Source organism: Nannospalax galili, unplaced genomic scaffold (assembly GCF_000622305.1).
Source record: "Nannospalax galili isolate Female #2095 unplaced genomic scaffold, S.galili_v1.0 scaffold330, whole genome shotgun sequence".
NCBI classification, from domain to species: Eukaryota; Metazoa; Chordata; class Mammalia; order Rodentia; family Spalacidae; genus Nannospalax; species Nannospalax galili.
The window spans coordinates 3,373,206-3,393,041 of record NW_008329640.1 but is presented as its reverse complement, the minus strand read 5'-3'; the positions used below and the strand labels follow the sequence as shown (position 1 = coordinate 3,393,041).

The following is a 19,836-nucleotide window of genomic DNA, read 5'->3' as shown; positions in this document are numbered from 1 at the left end:
CGGGGACCCCGTGTCCCGGGATGGCTCGGCCCGCACCGCGCCGCGCCAGGTGCCCGCCGTGCACCCGCTGAGCCGCGCCCGGCTAGGGACCGCAGGGCCTGGGTGCTCCGAGCCTTCGCCTCCCCTCCGCGCCCTTTCCCCTCTACGCGCTCCGCTACTGCTCGCCAGGGCGAGGGGACAGGGGGCCCAGACAAAACCCACTTTGTGCGGTAGGCGGGCGTGGAATGTGCGCGCGGTGCGCGCCCCCGCCCCGTCCCTCCAGCTGCGAGCCTCCGCTCCCCGACGCACCACAGAAGTCGCCGGTTGTCGCGCTTCAGTCCCGGGGAACTGACTCCGAGCTCACGCGGTTCCAGGCGCTCACGCAAGTGTGAGCGTGCAAGGATTTCTTAGAGGAATTTATTCTCTCCAAAACTGGGACCCAGGACGCCCACTTCCTGTGGGCACCCGTGCCTTGGCCCTCCCTTTCGTCGTGGCCGCTGATCTGAGCTGTCTGGCCTCAGTTTCCCTCCCACTTTTCTCCTCTGTACCATCCTAGACTGCTGCCTCTCATTGTTCTCGCTGCCAAATAGGGGTGCTTTGTGCAGGCTGCCAAGTTGGGGTGGTGTATTCTTTTGATCCCGTTTCCCAAACAAGGCCTCTAAGGCTGACCTGGGGCATCCCACCCTCTGACCCCCACTTCAGGTTGGAGCGCTGATTTCTTTCTTACAGAGTAGTTATCTTATTGTACAGGAGCCACGCCCTGCTTTCTTAAAGGCGCCAGGCACTGTTTGGCCATGTGTTATCTCTGCAGCTGGTGTATGGGAGGCCTCCTGTGAGCCGCTTACTTTTCCCGTCTGCTGATACTACGCCTCACTCCTGTCGAGGATTTAGGGATGCCAGGGGCAAAGAAGGTGATCCCAAGTGGCAGCAGCGGTGCCGCCCCTACGGCTGCTGCTGCTGCCGCAGCTGCCGCCCACTCTGGCGTGAAACGTTTGGAAACTCACGAAGGGGCCTCAGCACAGAGAGACGAAGAGCCAGAGGAAGAAGGGGAAGAAGACCTACGAGATGGAGGTGTCCCTTTCTTCATCAACCGGGGTGGACTTCCTGTGGATGAGGCCACCTGGGAAAGAATGTGGAAGCACGTGGCCAAGATCCACCCTGATGGAGAGAAGGTAGTCCAGCGGATCCGTGGGGCTATGGACCTGCCCAAGGTGAGACAGGGAGGCTGGGGAACAAGAAGCAAGGGTGTTGGTGACATTGGGGCTAAGAAAGTGAACGGCACAGCCTACCTCTGATGGGTGCAGTAGGGGATCATTTGGTATGGTAAGACTGTTTAAATACAGATAGGTCATATCTGTTAAGAACTTTCTCTCCAGTGCTTATGTGGTCATTTGATGAGGGAGGTTCAGCACCCTGTCTCCAGGAAGCCCTCCCCTATGGCTTTCTGGGTGGCACTACAGATGAGCTGACAACTGATGTGGCTTGGCATCTCTTTGGCTTATGACACTTGCTAAGCCAGATAATTATGAGTAGACTGATTGTGAATGACTGTGAGACCCAGGGCTTTGTATGGTGAGAAAGTATTTTCAGCCTTATCTCACTGAGTTCAATCAGCAACCTTCCAAAAGAAGTACAATTTGAGTCCCCTTTTAAGATGAGAAACTCAAGAGGGAAGTCAGAGTCCCACAGGTGTAAGTGGCAGGGCTGGGAACTCAGCACCAGGTCTTTGGGCTCCAGGTCCTCAGCTCTGCTAGGTACTAGGTTCAAGGTCATTAGCAGTGGCCCTGTGGAGAATAGAAAAGTTCAAGATTTTTCTGTGTTGGCTGGAACTCAATCACATGGTCGGGCCAAGGAAGGCAGAAGCTGTGTCTCATTCATCTTTGTCTCCTCAAGGTCTACTGTGTGCCTGGCACAAGAACGGGCACTTCTGTGTGTGTGTTTGCTGAATGAAAGGACATTTGAGACATTCTATGCTTTACAGTGCTATACTGGAAATGCACGCCTGTTTGTGCTTTTTTTTTTTTTTTTTTTTAAGGTTTATGATTAAGTCTAAGGAAGTGCCGTTTCCAGTACAGAGAGCCCTTTGGTCAGAGGTCAGAGCCCGGAGCTCAGTCCTGCAGGGAGGGGAGGGAGAAAGGAGCTGATGTGATATAGACATGGAGACAAGTGGCCTGTTTTGTTTTCACTGGGTTATTGGCAGAGCTCTCAAAAAAAAATGTTTTGGAGAAAAGATAATCTGAGGTTGAAGGTTGAGCTCATTATTTCCCAGCAGAAAGTGCTAGATTGATTTGGAATAGCTATCTTCATTATCCTTTCATCTATTTAGCTAATCTGACTAGACATTGTTTGCACTACCTTATCTTTAAAATGAGAATAGCACAAGCTAAAACAAATTTGGGCATCCAGCTTTGACTTTTGATCTTTTGATAAATTCCTGGAAGAGAAAGTTTGGCATCAAGGGATGTTTGGCTTTGAGTCACCTGCCTGGCCAGGTGACATCAGGCAAGCCACTCCAGCCTGTTTGAGGTACAGTTTTCACATCTGTAAAATGGGTTGGTGGTGGGGAGGGTGAAATAAGAAACCCTGTGTTAAGCATTTGACAACCTGCAAGCCTGACCTGTTGTGAAGGGGGAGACAAAATGCCACCCAGAGCTTTTGCGCTGATGAAGCTGGATCCCGTGCTGGATCCACGGGAACAGGACAACACTGAGCACACGGCTCTCTGACCATCTTGCTTTTCTCTAAATTGGGCCATGGGACAGTGGGGTTGGTGTCCTACAGAACAGTTCCACTCCTAGGAACTCAAACCATCAGTATCTTTTGTAGTGATTGGTCAGTAATGTCATCTTCAGTCCTCATGGACAGGAAGCACATGGTTGAAGAAGTGAAGCTATTTGTTGGAAAGGAAATAACAGAGACAGATGGGAGAATAGGAAGGTGGAAAGAATTTTATGAGAAGTCTGGGAAACTTGGCCAAGGGAAGGAAATGTGGCCCCAGGGGCCTTGGAGAAGAGCACTAAGATGGGGCACCATACTGTGGGCCTCAGAGAGGCCAGACCCTAGTCTGTCTGCTCCCTAGTGGCCTGCCATTGGGAGTGTGACAGAGGTGTTTCTGCAGAGGCCACACTGTATTATGGTGGGCTCAGGATGGGTTTTCTTAGGTTTGCAAAACATCTTAACAGACTGCTTTGAGCTGAAAGTTAAAATTGGGAGATTTCTCACATAAGGATCCATAATTTTGGCATCTTTACAGAAAATGAAGATTTGGGAACAGTGAATCTATGGCAGCTGGCAGTCGGGGCTGGGATTTTTTCCCCCTCTCTGGGTTTGCTACAGTCTCTCCTGCCCCCACCTGTCTTCTCTGAGTTTTACAGACTGGGTCCCTGCAGGAGGCTGAATCCTACAACTGCAGGGTGGTATGGGAAAAGTTAGAGCTCCAGAGGCAAAGCCACCAACCTCACTGTCTTATAACTACTTATGAGAAGGTGTGCAGCCTCCTTGGCCCTCAGCTTCTCCAGACGACAGTGGATCAGTAAGTGATGCCTACTTCAGAGGGATGCTGAGATGACCTGAGATAACAGTAAAAAAGCACATGATGTCTCTTTAGGTGAGCATCTAATAGGTGCCCACATGGGCATGCAGCAAGCCACAAGCACTTTGGGGAAAGAGTCTCTATTAGGATAATGCCAAGATAGCAAGCATATCAGTTTCTAGAGGGATCCAGAAAGCAGCAGTAGGTTCCATAAGAATCCTTCCTTATTGTTTGCATCTGCTATCCCCTTTGCAAGCCCAGCGACCACTTACCCAAACCCAGCTGCTAAAGGCTACTGAGTGCCTGCAGGTGGGAATTCAGGCATCTCCAAGAGGGTCAGACCACCTGGGGCATCCTGTACTGAGTACTGTCTTTGGCACACACCTTTAGCCGTAGCAGTGGACAGGTCCTGAGTCTACGTGTTCTGAGGTATCTGCATGCAGCAGCTCAGTGATGCCACCAGGTGGGTTCTGTTCTCTGCGTTTGCAAGCAAGGCTTTCGCAAACAGCATTTAAGGCACAGTTGCTCAGGAGCCTCACTGAAGTCAGAGCTGGGATCCATAGCCAGGCCAGTTCTGCTGCTGTATTCATTGCTGGATCTTCCTGACTCTTGTCTACAAGTCCAGCCTCAGGTTCTCCCACCTTCCCCAAGCTTCCTGATTGTTGCTGAGCTGAGGAACTCTTCTGGTGGGGTTGTCTTAGAACCCTGAGTTGTTGGGTTCCTAGAGCAAGGTATGCCCTTGGTAAGGTGGCCTTGGCAGCCCTGCTTGGGATCCCAGGTCTTTTTTGACCCCTCTTTCTTGCACAGCAACCTGTTCTTAGACCCTTTGTGTGATAGGTACCAATGGTGCTCTTGTGGGTCCCTCCTGGCCCTCACCCAGGAGTAGACCTGGATTTGTGTGAGCCTGAGTGATTCTTGAACTGTAGTTCCTTCCCTGTCCAGAGTAGTTCAGAGGCAGGATGGTGCACATACACAGCTCCAGTTGCTATACCCCACTTAAGAGGTGGGGATGATTTTGCCACACTGAGAGTGCCCCCTGAAGTCTGGTGACTTGGATGGATGTGCAGTGTTGCTCATAGGGGATTGCTAAGTCATTTCTGTCATACCTCTCCAACCCCATACCCTTGACCTAAGAAGGCCAGTTCAGGCCCCTGGAGAGTTTAGCATCAGTTTAGCATAGGATGATCAGGCAAGCAGAGGCAGGGCCCATTCCGGTCTTGTCTGCGTTAAAGCTGGTGGCTGGCTATAAGTAATGATGCCACTTTGAAGAGGGAAGTGATGTGAAAGGGGAAATACCTTCCCCAGGCTGTGGCATCTGCTGCTAGGGACTGCCCAGACAGGAAGGAGAGGACTCCTGGGAGAAAGGGGGAAGGGAGGTCGTGCTAGGCTGTCTCTCTGAATCATATGGCATGAGGGGGTCTGTTAGTGACATTGTCCTACAAACACTGTCAGGGTCTCCCACCATCAGCAACACTCCAGAAACAAGTGTGTGATGATAACTGGCATGTCACTTCCCTTCCTTGAGAGCCCAGCCACAGTAACCTCGTTATTTAAAAATTCTCATGGGCCAGGTAGGAGGGAGGGAGACACGGGACACTTGTAAAAGTTTAGGTGTGGTGGCACACGCCCTTAATCCCAGCACTTGGAGGCAGAAGCAAGCCAATTTCTGAGTTCAAGGCTATTTCAGTCTACATAGTAAGTTCCAGGCAAGTCAGGAGTGAGACCCTGCCTCAATTTTTTTTTTTTTAAAGTCCCCTGTGGGCCCCACCTCTCTACTACTAGAGCTGCCAAGGAACGAATGGAAGGAGTGGGTCCTTCCTCCCCAGTATACCCTGAGTTTGCCTAGGGATCAATACCCCTTCCCTTTACACACATCCCTACGTTTGCAGCCAGTTGGACATGGGGGAGCTCTATGTAGCCTTGGAGGGTCAGGTGGCAGCCTTGTGGGAGAGAGTGGGGGCCTCTATGAGGAGTCTGAGGCTACCTGTGACTGTACTGCTTAGGTGTGGCACGAGTGGGAGAGAATGTGTTGAAGCAAAACTACAGCAAGACCTGGCCCATAATATGTCCCCTTGGCCTACCACCACAGAGGCACCCCTTGACAGTTCAGGTTGACACTCTGGAAGGCCTGCACACCTGCCATGCCACTGGGGTGGGTAACATCTCTTTCTGAGGTTATGTTCAGTTGTCAAGGGCAGCATCTCTAGCTCAGGAGACCACCCTTGTAGAATAGGACACTGAGAAAATGAGTTTCTTAGTCTGTTTTCGTTTCTAATGAAATATCTGAGGCAAAACACTTAGAAGAAATGAAGTTTATTTAGCTCACAGCTTTGGAGTCTAGAAGTCCAAAATTGAGGAACCACATTGTTTAGCCTCTAGTGAGCATCTAAAGGCAACAGATGGCATCATAACAGGAGGGTGGGAAGAGATGTCACACTGCAAAACAGGAATCCAGAGGAAGGGGGAGGGGCCTGACTTGTCCCTTTTGTGACAACCCTGAGACAACCTTAATCCTTTCCAAAGACACACCCCCAGTGCCCTGACACCTTCCTCTAGGATGCACCTCAACATCACCAACCTGAGGACAGAGTCTTCAACACCTTTGTGGGGAACAAGCCATAGCCCAGAGTGAACCCCAAACCCAAACAAATTACCCTCAGTACTGACAATCTTGTTACATATTCATTAATGGTTATTTTCATTTCAGTAGAGTCATCTGTGTCTTTCTAAAATTATTAAAGAAGCATGAAATTGGAATGCCAACACAAGCTCCATGTTAGAAGTACGATCAGATGTCAGGAGTGAAGGGATGGCTGGGCAAGGGCCCTGGCTGAGGCTCTGGAAGGAGGGGTTGTCAGGGAAAGAAGCTCAGAGTAGGAGGGAAAGGAGGCTGCCCTCCTCAAAGTGTGGCTCCTGGAGGGCTGGGAGCTCTGGGATGTGCCTCATCATGTGACAGCTTTCTCCTTCTGTCCCTAGATTCCCATACCAAGTGTGCCTACTTTCCAGCCGACGACGCCAGTCCCTGACCGCCTGGAAGCCGTGCAGCGCTACATCAGGGAGCTGCAGTATCCTCTTGGGTCCAGAGCTGTGGCTGCCACTTAGTGACAGTCCCAAAGACCAAGTGGGGCTTGTTTCAGACAAGGCTGGAGAGGGATGGGCAGAGGCACCATCACTGGCATCTCTGTGCTCCCTGGAGCTGCTCAGATTGTTTCTGAGTGCTGGACCTGATCCAGTTTCTCTGACACCAGCTTCCTCCTTCTCTCTCTCTCTCTCTCTCTCTCTCTCTCTCTCTCTCTCTCTGTAGAGGGGAGGGTACTCCTGAGAACCTTGCTGAGGGGAGAAGGTGTCAGCTGTCACCACATCTTGTTCCAGCCAAGGGACAGAGAGAAGGCCCTTTGGAACTATTGCAATACTGATTTTAAAGGTGGGGGAAATAGTGAAGGAAAAAATTCTTTTGCTCTAAGATGTAATTTCCACATCTTGGTGTTTTCTCCTGGTTCTTGGTGTTTTTCTTCTCTGACAGGGGGCCTTGTGTCTCTGCTCTGGGCCCCTCCGGCACCTGTCCTGGGTCTTCTCTAGCCCCTCTGGTTGATGCTGAGGCCCAAGATGGGAGAATGAGACGTGGGTCCTAGTGGAAAGGCCAGCCTGAAGATAAGGCCCAGTCCCTCTCTTTGTCAAAGGGGAAACTAGAGTGCAGCGAAGGGAGGTGGTGGACTGGAGCTGAACCTTAGCCTCCAGACTTCTCAGCTGGCTTGAAAAAACCCAGCACTGCTGGGAACTTTCTCCCAGCTGAGCTTCTTTCTCAGCCCTGCTGGACTGGCTGCCCCCTCAGTGTCCCGCCCTAGGGCAGGAGGCCAGAGGAAAGCAAAGATGACTGCCAAAGAGTGGGGGAGAGCCTGTGAGGAGGAGAAACCCACATGCTGTGCTGACACCTCCCCACAAAGAGCCGGTCCTGAACACCTCCTTGTGGCAGACACTCTGGGAGTCCTTCTCCAGCTGCTATCCTGGGGTCTGAGGTAGGGGCAGAGGGAGAGGGACACCTTCTTCCAAGAAGCCCTTAACCAGTGACCACAGGTACAATCACACAGGGACACAGTTCTTTGAAATTAAGAAGAGCAGACCTCTGACAGGGTAAGCACAAAGCCTGGGTTCCCCCTTTCTCCTCCTCCTGCTGGGTTTGATCCTTTGGCAAGCCTCTATGGCTCTGTGCTTTGGAGTGGCAGTTTAGGGGACAGGCAAGGATTTTCCTGAGGAAAGCCAGCCATGGGATTGGGGAAGGGTGCTACCCTGGGGCCCTAAGGAAGTAAATCCCACTGAGATAGACAGCCCAGGCTGATGAAGAGGAAGCTTCAGCTAAACTAGGAGGGTAATCTCTAGCACCCTCCTCCCCAGCTTGCCTTGGTGATGCTAGAGGCTGGTCCCTGGTAGATGGCTGGTGTTTGAGGGGGTTTGGTTTCAGTGAAAAGCAGGTCTAGCAAGAAAGAGTCCTTCCTCCTCTTTCCCCCAAAGCTTCCCATGTACTCTACACTGCATGGTACCTATTGACTTACTTCTGGACTCTTCTGGTCACGAAGTAGCAGGTCCAGTATCTAAGCATCGGAGACCCCACAAAAAAGAAAACTGCTTCTCTCACTTAACATCCCACCACTCAGCATGCAGACTCTCAACTGATTCAGTTGTTCTAGGCTGTTTCTACCAGTGAAGCCCCAAAGGCAGAGGAGAATGAGGAAGGGATGTCACACTGAGTTAAAGATGCCCACAGGTTAAAAACCCCTGGGGTTTAGAAATCTCTGTATTTGGGGCTAGAGAGATTGCTCAGAGGTTAAGCACACTGGCTGCTCTTGCAGAAGACTGGGGTTTGGTTCCCAGCACCCACATGGCAGCTAACAACCATCCATAACTCCAGTTCCAGGGAGTCCAACACCTTCTTCTGGCCTCCATGGGCATTGCACACACAGCTGCACTTACATATAGGCAGGCAAAACCCTTATATACACAAAATAAAAGTAAATTTAAGAAAATCAAAGAACACGAAGTTTATATCGTGCTCCACACATAATTATGTCTGCTTTATTGTAAAAAATGCTTTACATTGCTTATTTGGTTAGTTACCCTCTCTTGAAGCCCTTGAGTGGAACCCACATTCTCTGTCCCCAAGCTTTGCTCTTATCCTGCATTTGCTGCACGCTGAGGTTCTATTCTAGCCTTGTGTGCCGTGCAGGAGCCCCAGGCAGAGCCAGTGGCCAGGCCTGGAGGATAGGCTGTTTTAAAATGGTGTGAATTCCAAGTTCAGGGGCCGGCAGGGGAATCACCAGGCAGCTGCCTGCCTGAGATCCACATCCAGGCAGGGAGGAGTTGCCATCTATCACTAAGTTCTTTGGAAAGCTATAGTTGGATCAGGAGTGTCCACTCAGTTCAGGAAGGGAAGAGATCAAAGCCAAGGTCTCCCCTCCCCCAGCCCTACTGCCATGGGAGAAGGCCCAGTTCCTCAGCTCCCATGGTCCTGCCTCCATTCATTGCTCCCCTCCCCCAGAAGTCTTTGAGCAAGAGCCAGCAGAGGGGGGAGGAAGTGAGAGGGAAGCACAGAGTGGGCCTCCTTCCTGAGCATACCAGTGTCTGCCCCCTACCCTGTCAGGTTCCAGACTGGGAGAGGGAAGAAAACACTGGGCCTGGGAGGAGGGCAGCTTGGGGGCAAGACTCGGACCACCTAGCCCACCATCAGAAAAGGCCTGAAGGAGCTAAAGGTGGTATCCACATAGCCCATCTCCTTTTCCCATAGGCTGATGGACCTGGCCAAGGAAATGACCAAAGAGGCTCTGCCAATCAAATGCCTCGAAGCCGTGATCCTGGGAATGTATCCTTCCTTGGGCCTGGGAGGCCTGGGAGAGGCTGGCTCAGGCTTGCCCATCCTCTGCTGCCTGCTGTGGAATGGGAGGGCATATGGGCTCCTGGGCTACCCCCTGTGCTGGGGCATCTCTCTGCCTCAGCATGGCGAAGCTTCCCAGGGGGGAGAGAAGTCCCTACAAGGGGGAAGAGACTAAGGGTATCCATCCCACTACTCACTGCCTTCCCAGTCCCACGGACAGAATCACCCTGTTTTCTAAATCAAATCTGGGCACAGTGCTGTACCTAGGCTGATGTTTGTGCCATTTCAAAGAACCAGTCTTGGAGAAGCAGCCGGGAGGCCCAGTGTTGGCACATCCAGGCAGTGCTGAGTTGTAGAGATGACAGATGGGGTCTTAGAAGCAGAACTGCCTAAAAAGATGTGAGGATTTTTCAGCCAGACCCCCAATGGCAGAGGGGTGATCTGTAGCTGGATCATCAGGGACACCACAGAGGACAGACAAGCCCCCAGGAGAGGTTGCTTTCTGCAAGGTCCCTAATCAGAGCAAGGGAAGGAGACAAGTATTTGTGACCAGTTCTCTCTTTTAATTGGCACATAGAACAATGGAGTGAACGATGGGCCAGCTGTCCTGCTCCCCAACTCAAGGCCAGTCAGGGTGATCTCTCTCCACCTGCCCACATTCCCTGCCAGCTTTTAAATGTGTTGCTGGTCCCAGGGGCAAGGAAGGCAGCCTGACCTGGCACAGTACTTAGAGGAGCCCAGGGGAAGGGGAAGGCTGATGGAATAAGGATCCAGTCTCTAGGAATGGTCCTGGGAGATGGCTGAAGATGAGAAACACACTTCTCTGAGGGGCTGTGCTCTGAGGGGTCCCTCTCCTGCCACCAACCTGCCTCAGGTTTATACAGAGAAGCTGTGCATCCTCTTTCCCCCAAAGGTCCCCAGTGCTACCTGTACTGTGGCAGTCATTTGTAACAGATCTGTGTCCAAGGAACCTACTAGCATTGCCCTGATCATAGGGTCTTTGGCTAGTTTAATCCTGGACCACCAAGAACTTCAGACCCCTGCCAGCACCTCCTTCTAGACTCATTTCATATCTCTCAGGCACCAATTCGAAAGCACAGGCTCTGCTCTCATAGAGGTGAGGCTGTTTCCCATCGCTAGAGTATACTTAGACCATGCTCCAGGCAAGATCATGTGAGCCTGAGGCCCTTCAGGTGTAACCTAGTGCTTGTGGATAGGAAAAAAAATAGGAGCAGTATCTGGACCAGGGGTCCCTCCCCTGTGTCCATATAGCTGCCTCCATCACTGTACATTAGTTCCTAGGTTTTCTGAGCCTCTGCAGGCTGTGCATTGCTCATGTGCTCTGTACCCCTGCTTGCTGGTGCAGTAAGCATTGGAAGAGTGAGTTCAGCTGGAGGAAAGATGGCATTACTGTCTGAGCACAGAGACTCAGGAGCCAGGTTCAGTTAGAGCAGAATCCTGGCTCTGACACATGCTGTATGACCTCCCACTGAGCCAGTTCCTCAGTATCGCTGAGGCTGAGTCTTCCTCTGCCAAAGGAGGTCATGGTAGTGGCTGTCACAGAACGTAATGTCTGTGGTAACATCACCATACTTTTATCTATTCATCTCCTTCTACACAAATATCCAAGGAGAGGTACTGAGTGTTAAAGACCTGGCTCTGTGCTGGGCCTTGGAGAAAGGAAAAAGGACAGGCTAGCTGCCATCCCTGTCTTCAGGAAGTTCACCTTCTAGTGGGGGAGACAGAATAAGAAAGTGAGAGAGAAAACTGTGGAACAGTGCTGAGTTCTGGAGGGATCAAAAATGAGCAGACTTGCTTTGGAAAAGAGGTGCTGACGGGCCAGCAAGATGGCCTAGTGGGTGAAGGTGCTTCCCATTAAGCCTGACAACCTGAGTTTGATTCCCCGCATCCACGTGATGGAAGGAGAGAACTGACTCCCACAGGCTGTGCACACAGGTGCACCCACCCACACCTCATACACACACGACAAATGTTGAAAGAAAAAGAAAAGAGGTAGTGATGTCAGCCACACCTGACACCCAAGGAGAAGCTGGATAGGAGAGGCGCACTGGTCATGAGGGAGTTGAGGCTGAGGTTCTGGGGGTGGGGGTAAGTGGCTAGAGACAGTGAGCAAGCAGGCCTAGACGCAACAGTGCTGGATGGCAGTGGTGAGGAGCTTGATTCTATTTGAGGGGTGATGGACAATGTAGGGGAAGATGGGAAATAGTGAGAAGAGGGGTATTGGAGTTTGGTTTCTATTGCTGTGATAAAACACTGACCAAAACCAACTTGGAAGGAAAGAATTTATTTCACTTTATACTCCCAAGTGACAGACCGTCTTTGAGGAAAGTCAGGCAGGAACCTGGAGACAGGAACTGAAGTACAGACTGTGTAGGAACACTGCTTTCTGGCTTGCTCCTCCGGCCTGTGTTCAACCTACTTTCTAATACAACCCAGGACCACCTGCCCAGGTGTGTGTGGTACCACCCACAGTGAACTGGGCCCTCCCATATCACTCATAACACTCATACACATAAAATAAAAATAAATAAATAATTGTTTTAAAGACAATGCCTTGCAAACAGGCCTACAGGCCAATCTGATAGAGGAAATTCCCCAGCTGAGGTTCCCTCTTCCCAGGTGTGATAAGTCGACAACTGAAGCTGTCCAACACAAGGGGACACTAAGCAGAACTATCTGCAGCCACAAGGAATCTGACAGGTGAAATGTCAGAGAACGTTTGTGAGAGGTTCTGTGACAGATGAGGTGGAAGTGACTGACAGCAGGAGGAAGGGAAGGAAGTGGGAGAAGCCCATTGGCTCTGTCCTCCCTACTCCAGCCTCAAGAGCTCTATAAAGCCCTAAGTCTTTGGAGATTTAGGATTTGGGGACCCTTGCTATCTATTGTCAGGAGAACCCTACTTGACATCAGTATCGGCCACTGGTAGGAAAATGTTCCCAGCCACGAGGCTGGATGCTAACTGACAGGATTTGGAGATGAAGAAACTGAGGTGCCTGGTTTCAGAAGCTGGTGGTCGAGGGGCCTTTTGGGCACACATATGTCTCATAGGTAAGGCCATCCCTGTTCTGGTCTGGTCCTTCTCCTGACCCTTTCCTTAGCTTGATGACTCACCAGTTACCTCACCAACAGCATGCCCACCCTGGAACGCTTCCCCATCAGCTTCAAGACCTATTTCTCAGGGAACTACTTTCGCCACATTGTGCTGGGGGTGAACTTTGGAGGCCGCTATGGGGCCCTGGGCATGAGCCGGCGGGAGGACCTGATGTACAAGCCACCAGCCTTCCGCACACTCAGTGAGCTTGTGCTAGACTATGAGGCTGCCTATGGCCGCTGCTGGCATGTGTTAAAGAAGGTGAAGCTGGGTCAGTGTGTGTCCCATGACCCCCACAGCGTGGAGCAGATTGAGTGGAAGCACTCTGTGCTGGATGTGGAGAAGCTAGGCCGGGAGGATTTCCGCAAGGAGCTGGAACGCCATGCCCGAGATATGAGGCTCAAGGTCAGGCTCTGCAACAGCCTACGGGGCCAAGGTGGACCTCTGTTTCTTCATAGGGTTCTCCTTCATGCCCTCACCCTGCTGCCCTGACTAATGGGGGTAGCCTGTGGTCAAAAGTTGTCTTGTTGAAGTTGTCCCTTCAGGTGGCCAGTCCGAGGACCCCTCTGGAAGGAGGAAGGGGATGAGCTAGACTTGTGTAACCATGGGTCTTGGACATGTGAAGGACAGGGACATGGTACTCCAGGTGTAGGCACTTTGAAGGGAAGAAGGGGGACACCCTGGTCTATCTGGGAGTATGGCAAGATGGGGTGGTGAGCAGCCCCTTCCACTCCTGCCCATTCTGACTCCCTGGGCCTTGCAGAAGACAAAGGACAGGCATGCAGTAAAGGCACAGGAGGAAATTGGCAGGAAGGGGGAAGGTCAACCCATTGGGAAGACAATGAAGGTGGTGGTTCCTTCCCCACCACACACTGCAGGTACTGGTGAGCTAGGGAATCTCCTGGAGCCAGAACAACAGACTGAACTTCTTCCAGCAGGCAAGGTTGAGGGGGCTCTCTCAGTCTTCCTGGACTGAAGTGTCCCTTCTATAGCCTGCCAGGCCTCTCTCCAGAGTAGGCAGCCCCTCTCCATTGCTCAGCCCTACTGCACTGTGACCTGCCCCTGTAAAGCCCTGTGGCTCCAGCATACTCCTTACATTGCTCTCTGACTCTCTGCTCCTGGGTCACTCCCTCTCCCCCTGCACCCTGTTCTTACTGTTGGGAACATGATTGTCTTCCAGGCAGCGGCTAGGCAGAGTTGGAAGCTATAGTTTCCTCTCTTTAATGCTGTTGGTTCCCAGCTGGCTCAGCACTGGGCTGCTCATGTTTCTGCCTCTCTACGGTATACTCCTGTTTTGAAAACTCAAGGCAGGCTGACCACGCTGCATATGGGATGATTCATTTGTTTTTCTTGTTTTTTTCTGAGAGATACAGCTACCAGTCTGACATCTGATTAGCTCAAAATAGGCAGTGTCACTGTTGGCTTGGGAGCATCTGTCCCAGAGCTCATCCATTTGCCATATCCCCACCTGGCACACACACCTGGCCTGGGTAAATGGGCCTTTCCTCCAGGGCGTTTCCAGTCCTGTGACAGCCTTGTGACTTCCCCCTGTGCACTGGCTTCTGGACCCACAAGGAGTGGATAGTCCTAAGGATCTGCTGCCTGGTGGCTTTGGTGCCAGGGGTGACCAGAGACAGGACAGAGGTCACCTGAGGCTTCAGGGAAAGGGGACTGCCCAGAGTTGCCTTAAGGGACTGTGGCTTCTGGTAGGGCAGGGTGGGCCATGGGGCAGCCTAGACTATGCTTTTGTTTCTTCCTCCCCACCTAGATTGGCAAGGGGACAGGTCCTCCCTCTCCCACCAAGGACCGGAAGAAGGATGTCTCCTCCCCACAGAGGGTGCAGTCCAGCCCCCACCGCAGAAACAGCCGCAGCGAGAGACGGTGAGAGAGAAGACTGTGCCCCTAGGCTCAAAGAATCCATGTTCTTTTCATCTTCCTGGTTCCTCTCTCTTTGCCCTTCCCTTCTCCTCTCTCCCATCCTTTTCTCCTTTTGAGAGGTTACTTGGGATGGTGGGTGGCATGTGTTTGTGTGTTTACATTGCCTACAGCCATGTGGTACCATTTCTACAAAGAAAACACCTCTCAACTGGCCCTGGTTACCCTGTGCCCAGCCTGTAGGTCTGAGGACAAAGGGTCTGAGGCTGGCAGCAAAATGGGCTATGGAGGGAGGATGGACCCAATGGGAATTTGGAAAAGCTGGGAGCTCTCCTACAGTTTGCTAAAGAGGGTCTCTAGATGACCCAAGGCTACCAGTCTGACACCTGCAGCCAGGATGGAAGGCTTTGAACACAACTTTTGCCCACTAGAATCTGGGTTTTGTCTGTGTCTAAATGGCAAAAAAAAAAAAAAAAAAGCTATTTAAATATCAGGCCTCCTGCTCTGACTCCCTCTCCCACGTATCATTCTGGCTCTTGCTTTAAATATAACTGTCCCTCAGGAGCTGCCTCTCTGCTGTAAATTAAAGGGTACTGAGAGCAGCTCTCCAAAGACCTGTCACCACTGACTTTGATCTAGGAGGCTTTTGTGGAGAACAGAATCCCCTCAGGGAGGTTAATACTTGAAGCAGTTACCCACCAACTATGTCAGGCTAGTCATCTCCAGCAAAGAGCAAGAGACTGTGTGGGAGAAGGAGCTTGTCCAGGAGCTCCAGGCTGACCCAGGGTTCCAGAAATACCTCCTCATACCCTCTGCTGCTGCCATAAAGGCTCCTTAAGGAGGGGAGGCCAGCAGGACAGCTCCTACCAGCTCCTTCCCTCCCTCTTCATCCATCTCCCTAGTAACCACTGACTGTTCTCCACCCCTCTGCTTTTCCTTCTGCAGGCCTTCGGGAGAGAAGAAGCCTTCAGAGCCCAAAGCCATGCCAGACCTCAATGGGTACCAGATCCGGGTGTGAGGCAGATGCCAGCACCCAGGCCTCCTCTGCTTCTGGAGGCCCAGACCCACCTGCACGAAAGAACCCACTGCATTCCAAGGCAGGGGCTAGTGACGGAGCAGGAGGTGGAGTGGGGGGCACAGGAAGAGGGCCTTGCAGTTCAACCCTAAGTGACCTCCCCCTTACATGGAGCCAAGCCCCTAACTGGGCCAAGAGGCAGTTAGTATTTTATTTGGAGTTTTCAGCTCTACAACTGAAGTTTAAGGTATTTGGGGGGAAAGACAAATAGATGTGCTGGAAGTTGGCAAGGCAGAGAGGGCTTGCTGTTTCTGCGTCCTGCCCTCACAGTGATGGGGGGTTGGGGAGCTTTGTCAACCTGTGGGTGGGGTGGGTAGAAATGGAGGTGTTTCTCCAGCTGGGCTTGCCCTGGCAAAATCTTGACCCAGGGAAAAGGAAGCAGGGTAGGAATCTTCCTGAGAAAGGTTTGTTTATTTCACAAATCAGGAGCTTGGCAGAAGCCATATCTGCCTAAGAGCCTGTGGCCCAGAAGAGCCCTCAGACATGAGACGCTCTTTAGATAGTACTATGTAAACCAGCATGGGGTGAGGCTGTAGGAGAACCAGGAGAAGACCATGGGGGATAAGGTCCCTGAGTCTGCTGGCTCAGTCCAGCCTTGCCTGCTGCTGTAGCCCAGGGGCTCCCTGCAGAGTGACTGGGCTTTGCAGAGGGTCCAGAATTGTACTTGCAGCAGAATAACTATAAGCAGCTGTGGCTGGACACAGGGGAGTGTGACGGGACCCCTGGTAGTATGAGAGTGGGCTTCTGTTCCCCTTCCAATAATCTCAGCCCTTGCCGGGAAAACCAGGACGCCTGCGCCCACCTCCCGTGATTTAGCTGCCCATTAAGGCTTGAAGTGGCAACCATATTTGGCAGCTCCTCCAGGTGCTGGCAGGGAGGAGCCCAAGCAGTGGGAGTTGTCTACCTCCTGGCCATCAGGCATGAGATTCTTGGCAGGAAAGATGTGGAGAGAGGCTGGCATGGCTGGGGAGAGGAGAGACAGAGCCCAGGAATGGGGAGTGTAAGTGAGAAGGGATGTGGGAGCAGTTCAGGATGGGGCTGTGTGGGGAGTAAGTTCCCTGCAATACAGATGGCACTGCTTGTCAGGTTGTTGGAGGCTTCAAGTGATAGAGGGCAGTGGAGGAGGTGACCATTAAGGGATTTTACTGGGAGTCTGAATCAGCCGGGGCAGCTGTCAATAAGGCTGCAGCGGGTTGAGGGCCTGGATAAAGGCAGCAGAATTAGGTTTGTGAACTCAGATGCCTACTGGACCAACAAGGTGACACAGGAGGGCTGGGTAGGGACTGTGGCACACTAAAGAGGGCGTGTTCCATTAAAGGGGCTGTTCTACTGTTCCCACAGAGCAGGCCCTATAGAATTGTCTGGTTTGGGGGGGTGGGGGGAGAAGACTAAACTAGTATGTGAAATGTGATTTTTAAAGGTTAGCAATCAGTTCAAGAAATTTAAAAACCTGCTACTATAGGTGCTGCATCCTCTGGTAGAGAGAGATTGTGCTGGGGAGGAGCCTCTGGCTAGGCTTTGGATAGGAAATATGAAAGTTCTGTTTCCCACGGCTGGGCAGGACAAGGCAGAGTGGCCCACTTCCTGTGTCATCCTCCTCACTCCCTCCTCCAGATAAACTGGAGACCACATGTATGGCTGGGTCACCAGAGAGGTTAGAGTGGGATACAATGGTAAAGCTCTTACCTGTCAGGAGGTGGATGGTGGCTGGAAGCAAAGAAAGGGGAAGGTAAGGGGGAGCTGGGATACCTTTGCTGATGACATGCTCTGCACAGAGGTTCATCATACCAGCAGCCCCTGGCCCAGAGCCAGGCTCAGTGAGGCCTGACACAGGCACCATGGGAGGCCAGCAGGCTAGTCCCTTGCCTCATCTGGTTCCACCAGGGGTTGGTGGGCCCCAGAGAGATACACAGCCTACCGCCAGGCTACACTCCTAGCCAGACCCATGAAAGGGGCATGACACTGTCTGATCCATCTTAGGGTTCAGGGAGGGGGGATGGGACTTCCTATGTTCCCACAGTTACCTGGAGATAGCTTTCTTTAGGAGGCACAAGGCTCAACAGAGTCCTTTCTGGTACTAGATGTGGCTACTTATCCTCAAGAGAGCAGCCCATATGCCTCTGGGAACTTTAAGATACAACAGGTTATGGGAGGAAGGTGTGAGAGGACCTGGGAGTCAGACTCAGGTAGATTTTGAGAGCTGGTCTTGGTCCCAGAGCCTCGGGACACTCTGCTCTGACCCTAGTTTCTTCCTCTGTGGCCCTGGAAAGAAGGAAGCAGATAGAGCCTTGACATAGCTGTGTGTGGGAGCCACTGATCCCCAGCTGTAATCCCCTGCCATTCACCTTTCCTGAGGATCTCAGGCCTGGAGAGACTGCCACAGGCCACAGTGGTGCTTTTTAATTTATTTTTGACTGTTTCTCATATGTAGCAAGCCCTCCTCCCCTCCTGGACCATTTACATAGGCTATGCTCCCTGAGGCTGGCCAGGCTGTGAGGTTTTGGGGGAGACAGAGGAAGGGACTTTGGGGCCTTAGTCACCATCCATGGCATCACCTCATCTCACTTCCTATGGGGGACAGGAACCTGGTGGATATGACCCCAGGCCCCCTGATTCAAGCCTTCCTTTCAGTTCCTACATTTATCCCCCTTCTGGGAGTGCTGGCTGAGGAAGAGATCAAAGCGAGGTCAGACGAAGCTTCTTGGTAGGTGGCCTGGGGCAGGAGTTCCCTGCGCTGGGTGTGAGGTGAGAATACTGGGAGGCTGGCTTCAGAGGGCCTCTCCACCGAGCTGTCAGCCAATCCTTACCCTCCATCGCCTCACATCTCCATCCTCCCCTCATCCCTCATGCTAGCCACTCGTCCTTAGTGGAAGAGATCAAAGTGAGGTCAGACGAAGCTTCTTGGTAGGTGGCCTGGGGCAGGAGTTCCCTGCCCTGGGTGTGAGGTGAGAATACTGGGAGGCTGGCTTCAGAGGGCCTCTCCACCGAGCTGTCAGCCAATCCTTACCCTCCATCGCCTCACATCTCCATCCTCCCCTCATCCCTCATGCTAGCCGCTCGTCCTTAGCATGGGCAAGGGTGCAAAGCAGTAGCCCTCTGGCCCCAGACTGGATGATGAAGCCTAGGGACCAGGTACCGAGGCAGAAAGACTCAGGAAGTTGACCATGGCTGAGGTCTAGTCCTTTCTGTCATATCATGCCCCTGTCCTTTTCAGCTGTAACTTGACTTCCCAGCTTAGAAAAGTGGTCTAATGGTAGCTGCTGGGGGGCTCAGAGATCTGTGTGCATGCACATCTGGCTTTCCTGCCTGGAATGAATTCTGGTTTAGCACACCATGGTCCCACTTGGAAATGGTATGTCTGGTCTTAAAGTGCAAGAATGTACAAGTGGGGCCCCACAAGCTGGTGTAAAGTGCAGGGATATCCTCCGAAGGAGTGGGAGTGGGAGTTAATGCATGCACTCCATTAGGTACCACAGCCCCCCACCAGTAACCCCAGGCTGGTGGGACTACCACAGTGATAGCTACAAGTCCATTGCTAGGACCCTCTCACCCCACCTTGGTGCTCTGGGGTCCCAAGCTTCCTTTTTCCTTCAAGTCTGACAAGAAGGGACCTGGGTATGCTTGACCTTTGGGCCAGTGATGATGGACCATCCACCTGCCCCTATGATTTGTTGAGCTGCCATGTTGTCCTAGATGTCCTTCTGTCTTCATATCAGTATTGCCTTTCACTTTGTTTCATTCTTTTCTTTTCCCCTGAAGTGAATAAAGTGTCTGCAGCTCCGGTTGTGTGAGCTGGCAGAAATACATGAAACCTTGTCTGTTTAACTTTGGGATCTGGGGCCCAAGCCCATCCCCACCCCCACCTTCCCTTTGGCTGCAGGAAGAACCCAAGATACCAAGCAGAGAGGAGGGGTGCCTAAAGCAGGGAAGCCCACTGGCCTCCGCAAATCATAATGGAGTTTCTGGATACTGGCTCTCAGCCTGCCAAAGCCATTCATGCGCTAGCTAACATCTGGGAGCAGGTTTCCTATCTTGCTGTTAGATACTGCTTCCTCATACAGCAGGTGGGTACCTAGAGTCAGCTCCCAGAACCGTGGCCCAGCTCTCCCTACCCTAACCCACCGTAGTCCATCAGGATAAAGTCAAAAGATAGCTTGTTTCAGGAATCCACAGCAACAAGGATTTGAAGTCCTTTCTCATTGGTTGCTGTCCTCCGCTTTGGGGAACATCTCTGGGACCCCACTTTCCCTTGACTCTGCACCTCCTCCCACACTAAAGCAAGCACAAACACTTGAAACCAAATTAATTCATACAAGAAGTAGCTCTTAGAGCCCATAGCATTTGTCAGCCTGGATCCTTGCATCTTTGGGAGGTTACATCATAACCCAGTCAATTCC

The 19,836-nt window shown here is 52.1% G+C and overlaps 1 protein-coding gene across 1 annotated transcript; it reads left to right on the top strand.

Annotated features, from left to right (window-relative positions):
• The first annotated feature begins 632 nt into the window (after window positions 1-632).
• On the top strand, window positions 633-19,250 carry Vash1 (vasohibin 1). The gene is made up of 8 exons (XM_008840191.3): window positions 633-1,190; window positions 6,488-6,576; window positions 7,586-7,642; window positions 9,291-9,365; window positions 12,513-12,894; window positions 14,258-14,370; window positions 15,310-18,125; window positions 18,326-19,250. Exons 1-7 carry the CDS (start codon window positions 873-875, stop codon window positions 15,380-15,382), a joined length of 1,107 nt encoding a protein of 368 aa, XP_008838413.1. The 5' UTR covers window positions 633-872; the 3' UTR covers window positions 15,383-18,125; window positions 18,326-19,250.
• The last annotated feature ends 586 nt before the right edge of the window (window positions 19,251-19,836 follow it).

Coding starts and splice junctions, on each gene's coding strand:
- Vash1 (XM_008840191.3), top strand. CDS start 873: ATGCCAGGGGCAAAGAAGGTGATCCCAAGTGGCAGCAGCGGTGCCGCC. Junction 6,577..7,585: donor CGCTACATCAGGGAGCTGCA/GTATCCTCTTGG, acceptor CAGTGACCACAG/GTACAATCACACAGGGACAC. Junction 9,366..12,512: donor GAAGCCGTGATCCTGGGAAT/GTATCCTTCCTT, acceptor ATGACTCACCAG/TTACCTCACCAACAGCATGC.